Source organism: Pollachius pollachius, assembly GCF_949987615.1.
Source record: "Pollachius pollachius genome assembly, chromosome: 19".
NCBI lineage: Eukaryota > Metazoa > Chordata > Actinopteri > Gadiformes > Gadidae > Pollachius > Pollachius pollachius.
In genome coordinates this window covers 12779256-12789255 of record NC_136952.1, presented here as the reverse complement: position 1 = coordinate 12789255, position 10000 = coordinate 12779256, and the positions used below count along the sequence as shown (strand labels likewise).

Genomic DNA, 10000 nt, shown 5'->3' with positions numbered 1-10000 from the left:
AGGAGCTGAAGATATGGGCCGTCTCCTCCCACCACTGCCTGAGAACAGTGCGCCTCCCGTTCCCTTGCTTCCAGCCGGGCCGCTCCCCGGAGCAGAGCAGCTTCCCCTTCCTGTTGGGGGAGGCCGCGCTTCCTGCCAAGGGCCCGCCCCATCTGCTGGTGGCTTGTAAAGACTACCTAGCTCTGCTGCGATTGGCCGAGGGCCGAGGGGGCGACACGACGGCGGCGGAGGGAGAAGGGGTGGGGCGTGAGGTGAGACACGGACGCCGGGCCGCGCCCATCACTGCCGCCCTGTACAACCCCGGGCTGGGGCAGGTGGTTACCGGGCGCCACGACTCCTCGCTGGCCGTGTGGGAGGCGGCCACGGGCCGGGCCTGCTTCACCCTCCACGGGGCCCACGGAAGGGAGGCCCTCACCTGCATGGCGGTGGACTCCAGCGGCAGGAGGCTGATCACAGGGGCCCGCAACGGCACCGTCAAGGTACGGCTTGCGTCCTCTTCCTCTTCCTCGTGAGCAAGATGAGCGAGGAGACATGGTGACTCATGCACTCGTTCGTGTGTGTGTGTGTTCGTGTGTGTGTGCGGTCCAACAGGTGTGGGACCTGCTGAACGGCCAGAGCCTGCACACGTTGGAAGCGGTGTCCGCCTCAGAGGTCACCGGGGTCACCTGTCTCCATGGCAACCAGTTACTGACAGTAGGGTGGAGTCTACGGCTGACGCTGTATGACATCAAAGGTGCCCAGGTGCGTGGTAGGGAGACATGTATGAACAAGTACATATACTCATATCTAAATGCATATATAAACTCGTATATGAATGCAAAGGTAAAGTCATGTTGAAATTCCAAACGCATGTATCAACGTCATCCCTCAAAATGCCCTCACTGTGTGGCATTTTCACTTTGCTTGAATACATTTCTTAAAAAAATACTTTTTGAACATGTTTTATGGAGTTTTATGTTGATCATGTTACGCATATTTTAAGAGTGTGATTTCCAGCAGGCATGCATATTTATCAAAGGCATGTCTCTCCATTTTCAAATCAATTCCAATCAAATAATCACAAACAGAAATGGTCAGTCAGACTCCCCTACACACACACACACACACACACACACACACACACACACACACACACACACACACACACACACAGGCACACGCCCTAACACAGAAGCCAATGTTCCAGGTCCAGCCTATAGCAGACCATGTGTCTTTCCGCCAGTATAAACACGCATAAACCCTCCAAACCCGAGTTGAGAGTCTCGGTTTGCAGCCCACCACGTTCACGCATAAAGACACACTGCCCTGTTCCCTTCCCCAGGCTTGCAACGTACAGCGCTATCCTCAGGGCAGACATTCCTTACCTTGAAGACCGCACCAAAAATCTGCCTGCGTTAGTGTTTTTAAAGTCAGTCCTGAGCATTTGTCTTCCCATTTCGGTCCAAGTTCTCCTAAGTCAGCAGTAGTAAGTTTGTTTTTTAAGAAAACTTCTTTGGCCAAGAACACACGTACTGAATGGACCTGGGGGTAAATGATATCGAGGGATGATGTGAAAAATCCAAACATGAGGAGCAGAATCCTAATGAATGCTAGACCTGTCTTACGTCCACCACCAGCCTCTATGCTGCACATATAACTTTACTCCTAAGATCTTAATCTAAATCGTCTCACTTTACACGGGACAAAGAGATGTTTCATACAAGTATTTTGACTTTTGAGCACATTATCCTCACATTTCTTCCCACATTCACATCTGAAATCATCCTTGGCAGAACGCTTTCCTTATGAACCTAGAGCATTGTATCCATAGGAAGCATCAATAGCTGACAAAACCAAACATAGGGGCGCTAGACATCACATGGCATGCTCTATCTCCCATATCTCGCTGCGTAGGATGTGTACGTGAAGGCTGACATGGCGTGGAAGTCCGAGGGCGTGCATAAGTCGGACATCCTGGCCGTGTGCCCATGCCCCGCCCTGGGGGTCATTGCCACGGCGAGCTACGATGGAGAGGTGGTCGTCTGGAGGGTGGAGACACAAGGGCCAGTGCAGAGGCTACAGAGGGACACTCAGACAGGGTGAGCGGACGCTGCCTTTGGGGCAGTTTGGCCCTCGTTTTGACTTGTTTCAAGACCAAAAACATACCTAACAAACATCAGTTAACCAGTCAACTTTATACATGACACGTGCATACTATAATATTTGGTTTGGTGTAGCAACATTGCTAGTGAAAGTGCTTGCTCTTGCGGAACATAATTGTTAGAGCATGCCATTAATAACACCGCCAATGCTAGTTGTTTGTTTTTGGCACATGGTCACCAATGCTAAGAATGTATGAAACACCATATATATTACAATAGAATGCACTATGTTTGTCTTATGTTTGTGTACTCTGGTTCAGGGTGGCGCCCCCTGTAGACCACCTGCTGTTCCTGCAGCGCAGGGCGGCTGACAGACAGTGGAGGAACCAAGCCGTGCTGGTCTCCTCGCAGGGGGGCTCTCTGTATTTCTGGAGCCTGTCAGGACACACACAACCGCATGGTGAGTGTGTGTGTGTGTGTGTGCGTGTGCGTGTCTGTGTGTGTTTGTGTGTGTTTGTGTGAAGACCTGAGACAGATGAGGGCAACAGGTAGTCAGTTCAAATCAAGTTCCAGGTATACTGTTGTGATGTACTTTTTCCTGTACGGTTTCCTCAGAAACATGATTCATGTTTCTGAGGTGGACACTGACCCCAGTACAGTTATCACTTTATATAAAAATGCCAAGCAGAACACTACATACCTGTTCACCACATACCCCACATATAAATGAGGCAGATCAAACAAAAGATGGGTTTAAAGGGATGGACTGATTGGTCGATTGACAAATAGATTAATGATGGTAAATGGATGGAATAATGGATGAGTAAATGATGAACACAGATGGATGAAGGGATGATTGAATGACTGATGGATGGATGTATGATGGATGGATGATAGATGGATGAAAGATTGATGGAGGGACGGATGGAGGATGGATGTAATAATGTAAATGGGTGCATGGAAAAATGGATCGACTGATGAATGGATGGATGAACGATCCCAATAATGGATCGATAGAAGGGCAGACTAAAAGCGACGTGACTATAAATAACCCTTGATGCAGAGACATCGACGAGACCTGAGGGAAGGGAATGGAGTCTCTTCCCCCTAATCTCCCTGACCCCCAGAGACCGCCAGATTTCACGTTTAATTATCCCTCCGTAAAACGGATTTATAAAGCCCGCCCGCCCGCCCTCCCACTCGGGGTGAACAGAGGACCCGGCGGCGTGCCAGGGCCATTTCTGGCAGCCCACAGCTATGCTACTCCACTACCCAGCGGCGTTTAGTGGTAGGGGAAACACGCACTGGGGCCACTGTCTGTGAGCGTGTGTGTGTGTGTGTGTATGTGTATATGCGTGTGCATGTCCTTGTCTTTATGTGTGCATGAGCGTGTACAGAGGGTGGAGCGTTTGTGTATGTTTGTGTCCGTTTTCGTATGTGTGGATTTCTTTGTCTGGTAGGGAGGGATTTCTGAATTCCATCATGTTACATATGAATCAGAGCAAAGGCCAAATACACACCACAATCTTTTTTTCACTAGGTGTTTTCACTAAAATAATTGAATTATTTTTAAATGCGGAAGACCTATCGCTTTAAATGAGTCGCAGACCTTTTTTGTTGATGACTGACCGATAAACACTGTATCTTAAACTTTGCTCTAGTTTCTTCTAACAAAAACAAAGCATAAACACTTTGACAAAACAAACTTTCAGACCAGGGTTATACTGGGAGCTAAGCCTGAGGAAAGTCAGTCCTGCATCATTTGGATAAGGGCAAAATCCAAAATGGATGGTCTATTTGAAACAATATTTACACTGGCATTAGGTGTGACCATTTATCACATCACTTTTTTCCAACAACAACAACAATTAGTACATAACAGCAAAAATCTCACCGTTGATAAATGTCTTGGAGGAAATCCCAGCCAACCTGAAGGCACCCTGGAGCAAGATGTCTAAATGAATTCACTATTGCTGTTTACAAGACGGTAAATGTTTCCATGTCTCTGTTTACTTCCTGATTCCAGGACAGCTCTCCGGCCCGGGTCGGCCAGGTGAGCGTGTGTTATCGCTGAGCTCTGATCACCGTGACAACAGCGTCCTGGTCTCAGGGGACAGCGCCGGCTGCCTCCAGGTGTGGGACGTTTCACACTACGCCCTGGACGTCCTGCAGAAGGTGAGTGTGTGTGTGTGTGTGTGTGTGTGTGTGTGTGTGTGTGTGTGTGTGTGTGTGTGTGTGTTTGTGTATGTGTATATGCGTGTGCATGTCCTTGTGTTTATGTATGCATGAGCGTGTACGGAGGGTGGAGCGTTTGTGTATGTTTGTGTGCGTTTGTGTATGTTTGTGTCCGTGTGTGTGTGTGTGTGTGTGTGTGTGTGCGTGCGTGCGTGTGCACATGTGTGTATGAAAGAAGTGTGCCCATGACAGTCTAGTGGTTAGGGTGTCTGTCCCCCAGCTGAAGGTTCGAACCCCGGATGTCCTCAGTCTACCTAGGTATCCTTGAGCAAGAAAGCAAAACCCCAACCTGCATGTTAATCACAAACACAAAATGTGGATACGTGTGGATAAAACCATCTGCTAACGTGATGAAATCTGAAATAGTTCCACGGTAACTCCCCCTTCAGCCAGTTTGTGAGCGGCCCCCTCCTCTCCTGCACCGCTGGAGGGCTCACCAGGGGGCCCTGGTCTGCACCGAGGTGTTGGAGCTCCCCCGGGGGCTCTTCATCCTAACCGCATCCACAGACGGCTCTGCCAGGCTGTGGACGTCCAGCGGGAGCCCCGTGGGGCGCTTCGGACAGGGGCTGCAGTGGGACGTGGCCCACCCTGCCCACTATGAGCGGTGAGTGACACGTTGAGTCGGTTTGCTTTGAACGTCCCTGATTCAGAGGGACCCGCTCAAAGGGGCTCCCCAGGCCCCCATTATAAGACAGCCTCTAACCCCGAAGCCCTCGCAGGCAGAGGTGGCAGGCTGGTGGTTCTCCATTTTCTTAACATACACACAATTTCCTAAATGCACACACATACGCCAAAAACTGCTGACTTCAACTGACAAGATGTCCCTTTCAAAGAGCGGAAACTGATGACGCTGATACAGAACAAATAATCCCCCAAAAAATAGTCAAGTCGCTATTTTAAGGCAGTGCAGCATATAAGAAGTGTTTGTCTCAGTCCAGCCCCAAACTAAATAGCATTTGGTCTGTTATGGCCCGCAACCTCAAATTAGTTTGACACCCCTGCTCTAAAAGGTTTTATGGAAAACCCTCCAAATCCAAGGGAAGAAACTTTTCATAAGAGCATGTAGCAGGATGAGCGCACACAAGTATAGTTTCTGAAATGAATGACAGGCCTATTTGCAGCAGTCCTATAATTGTGATTCAAACCTGTATTTGTCCCGAAGGACAATTCCAGGCGCTTCAATCTCAAAAGTCCCAGTGAGGCAACCAAGGTACTAACCTGAACCAAATGATTGGTTATATTCCATCCTGTTAATCTTTAATGGATCAGGCATGGGACAAACGTCATGCTTAAGTGTTTACGCATGATGGAAAAATACATCTTGGTGCCAGAGGTAAATACTGCCTCGGTTGCTCATCCAGGCTTTTTTTCCCAGGCATATTTATATACGCCGTCAGGGAGAAACTATTGAAAGAATGATGTTGGAGGGAAGAGTTGGATGAGGCAGCCTTGTTATGCAGAACTGGGATAAAAATGGAGCAAATGTTTGCAGATGAGGATTTTGCTCTGATGGAATGACTGCAGAACAGCATTACATAGATGTCATTGACTGTGTATAGAGAGATCCATGTTGAACCCATACAATGCATGTGTTGGTCCACTCAGGGAGAGCGAGGGGGAGATGGGCGAGGGACTGATGGAGGAGGGGAACGAGGAAGGGAGCAATCAAAGTGACCCTACTTGGGGAAGAGCCCCATCCGGGATGAAAGGTCAAACCTCAAAGCAGGTGAAGGGCCAAGGTCAAACGTCACCGGAGCAGATTGATCACCAAGGTAACCGTCTCATTACAGGTGCCTCTGAAGCAAGACACACACACACACACGTTCGTGCTCACACACACAGACACACAAACACACAGACACACACACACACACACACACACACATACACATACACACACGTTCGTGCTCACACATGCAGACACACAAACACACAGACACACACACACACATACAAACACATTATTATACTGAACCCACTAATCTATCTGTCAACCATCTTAAATGTGTGTCTTTATCTCTTTTTATCTTTTATCTTTTCTCTTTTCTATTTTTCTCTCTGTCTGTCTGTCTGTCTGTCCGTCTGTCTTTGATCTAGCCGCCTTAGTAATTAATCTTGATGGTATTCTTTGGTGTGTGTGCCCAGTGTTTCATGTACACACACAATCACTTGTGCACACAAGCATAGTTGTGTGATGTGTAAAACATGACTGGACAACGCAATGCATATTCAAACAGGGAGGACAGACAATGTTTTTTCAATTTGATACTGTTTCAACAACTCTACTGTTATTTTAAGTAGAGTTTGAAATGTAATGTTTGGCACCCGCACAGCTTGACCACATTGCAGGGAGCTGCTGTAGACCATTCTTCCCGTACTGGAGTTTAAAGTCTGGAACTCAAACTGAGGAACATTCAGACCATGCTCAGCTGCAGAAACTACAGGCCAGAACTTTGGTTTGCGAGTGTGTGAGTTTGTGAGTGTTTTTGTCTTTTGAGAAGTTCACTATACTTTTGTTTTACTGTTTTGTCCACTTCCCTGAACCAGTTCAAATATGTAATTAGCTGTGCTTCCCTTACATCAACAACAAAAACAACAACAACAACAACAACAACTTAAACAAATACACAAAAATAAACCAAACCTTATTCAATGTTCTTCCTTCCCTCCCCCCCACTGCAGCAGCTTCACCTGAACAGACTGATGCTCCACACACAGTGGAGACCCCCAACCCGCCACAACACCAGGTGGGCCTCACACTATCCACACAAGCACACACAAAAGCACAAACACACACGCACAATCACACACCCATGAACACCAAACTAAACGGGAGGTTTTCCTCCTCCAAACCACTGCCACATGTCTCCATAGCAACGTTTATGTCAGCATCTATTTGAGGACACGGACCGTCGGAGGAGGCGGCGTTTACTGTGCAGCATCGACCTGAACAAACTGTTCCAGGTCGGCACCACATGCTCCCCCCACCACGCTCTGGCCCTACAGGTGAGGTCATGATGAATGTTGAAGCCAAACCCCTCCGCCCCCCCCATCTCCTCCTCCTCTCCTTATCTTTGCTCCTTCTCCTCTTTGCTCCTTGACCCCCTTCTCCTCCTCTCCTCCTCTTTGCTCATGACCCCCCTTTCCCCCTCTCCTCCTCTTTACTGCCTTCTGCTGATGGTTCAACAGGTGGGGTCCTACTGAATGTTGTCACCCATCCTCTTAACTCCCCCCTTCGTCTTCCTCCTCCTCTGCTCCTCCTCCAACCATACGCCCCTCTTCCTCCTCCTGCTGGGGGCGTCTCGATGGGTCGGGCTGTGTGATCAGTGAACACGTGTGTTTGTGTCCTCTACCAAGGTGCCCTCCGGCCAAGACATCCAGCTCCTGACTTTCTTAAGTCAACACATTTAGTTGCAAACACTAGCAGTCTGTATATATAGGTCGTTTATTTTATTTTGGGAGCAACCGGTAGGCCGCTATGAATGTCGTTCTGTGGGCCTCTGTGAGATGAACTGTCTGCAGATTTCTGAAGTAGTGCGCTATACGTAGCTAGAACCATGTCAACAACCATCAGAAACAGCTTGCGAAGACGAACTTTGCAATTCGCTGAATGGCAGAGCAAGTTAAGAGGCTTTACAGACATAAACACAAGCATACACAGAACACACACAGTTTAAACATTTCAGCAGCCCACATTTCAAAGGCCTAATCTTAGTATGTTTTTTATTCTCTCCTTATCGTTACAACGTAGTTCCCCATTTTATGGGGAACTTCCATTTTATTATCTATTGTTCCAAACCTTTCAATGTTTTTTTCAACCTCTGAAACATTGCGGATTGGTTGCAGTCTCACAAACACACACCACCCCCACACACACACCAGCTTGCACAAGCCCTGTCTAATCACACTGCTGTGTACTTGATATATTGTGTTGTGTGTGTGTCTGTTTGGTTTGTTGACGCACAGTGGCAGCTACTGGCATTGATTTAACGCCCGGCCGTTACGACAGTGGTTATATCAGCTATTGCAAAACAACGAGAACACGTTAGCTCACATCTGCACAGGAGACAGCAATTTTGTCTGCGGCATTCCACGGCAGGCGTCCAGATAGCACACGTGCTCGTAACGGCTGAGAGACTCTTTTAGGGTTCAGGGTATTTCTGTTCTGAGGCGTTGTGTGCATCGCCAGGGATAAAAAAGTAGTTTTCTTTGTACATAGTGTGCTGCCTGCGGTATGAACGAGTCTTCTCTCGGATGCCTTTTCTATTCGCTCACATGGTTTCGGTTGAACATTTTGTGTTTATTTCCACATTGTTACCATAACGCCCCCCTTTCCAATATCCTGAGTTTTTGGGTTTTGAGTTGAGGCAAGGTGTTTTAAAGTAAAACAGTATGTGACCAGGATGGAGGAAAAACATCCAAAATATGTCCAAGAAATATATATTTGTAGAAATATGTTTGCTGCACTTTGATCTATAGTTACAGACATCGGGAGAACATCTGTTCTTTAATTTATTTTATACATTTTGTCAAATTAACATTAAAAAAGGGTTTCTTATTCACCAACTATGTTTTATGTTAATCCATTTCTGTGTTCCTCCTCTCAACAGGACTGCAAGGAGATGCCCCTCCCTCCGGAATTACCCATAAGCCCCTGGGCGGACAGTCTGAGCCTGAGGCGTGGCGGCGCTAAGATGAGCTATGAACGGGAAAATCAAGCTAACTGATGTTGACACCTTTAAAGGCATGAATATAAATAGACATTACGTGTGTTTTTATCATTTATAATGTTCTTGTTCTCCATTGTATTCTTCCTTTTTTGTGTCATTATTTTGAATAAATGAAATGGATGTGCTTCAATATAAATTAACATTCAATGAACTTTCAGGACAAAATGTAAATGCAAAATAACTTTATGAATTTTTTTCCTACTTAGTTGTAAAACGTTGATACTTTTTGAAGTACCTTTGGAGCAGTTTGTCTTTATGCTGAGTTCTAATGCCGAAAGGGGAAATGGCTTTTAAATGGTGACGCAATCCATTGGTATTGCAGGCAGTGGATGAATAAGAATGTGCAGAAAACTGCAGGTGAAGAAAGGTAGTGTGAGGACATTGGCTATTCAACATTGATAACACAGGCTAAACGTTGTAGACGTTTTTTCAGTTATTCTCCAATCTTTTTACTAATCCTATTCCCATTGTATACTCTCTCTCTCCACTGTTCCATCACATACATATCCGCTCTTCATCCAAGCAACCACTTTAACGACTTGTTGAAATGGATGCTTATATTTTTAATCAAAACGGTCCGTTGGTTTAATCCAGGCCAGGTCATGTCGTAACTCAAGGCCGACATGTCTCCATGCACAGGGCCTGCCACTTAAACATCCCTCCCTTCTCCGGTTCCCAAATAAATGAAGGAAAGGGAGACTGGAAAAACGGAGCGATAGGCCCCGGTCAAGGTGACTGTAACCCTTCAAATCAATCGTCAATCTATTGTGTCCCAATACAACCATCCTCCCATTGCAATCACCATGTCTGAATTACACAGGTCCGCAAAGAGTACGTTCTGGGTTCGATACCCAAATATTCACAATTTCCGTCAATCAACAAGACAGACATCCAACGGGGGTGACCTCATTTCAAATTGGGAGGACACAAAGTGCACTCTGGCCGTGTCAGACG

At 46.9% G+C, this 10000-nt stretch overlaps 1 protein-coding gene across 1 annotated transcript in view; it reads left to right on the top strand.

Moving 5' to 3' along the window:
- LOC307090333 (cilia- and flagella-associated protein 337) overlaps positions 1-9043 on the top strand; it is a gene marked incomplete at both ends in the record, with an annotated part of 14304 nt that extends 5261 nt beyond the window's left edge. Inside the window, 10 exons of the mRNA XM_079756923.1 lie at positions 3-479; positions 592-741; positions 1894-2078; positions 2402-2541; positions 4108-4256; positions 4706-4920; positions 5922-6088; positions 6999-7063; positions 7191-7322; positions 8927-9043. Coding sequence (XP_079613049.1) covers positions 3-479; positions 592-741; positions 1894-2078; positions 2402-2541; positions 4108-4256; positions 4706-4920; positions 5922-6088; positions 6999-7063; positions 7191-7322; positions 8927-9043 — 1797 coding nt within the window. The remainder of the gene's footprint in view (positions 1-2; positions 480-591; positions 742-1893; positions 2079-2401; positions 2542-4107; positions 4257-4705; positions 4921-5921; positions 6089-6998; positions 7064-7190; positions 7323-8926) is intronic.
- Between the last annotated feature and the right edge of the window lie 957 nt (positions 9044-10000).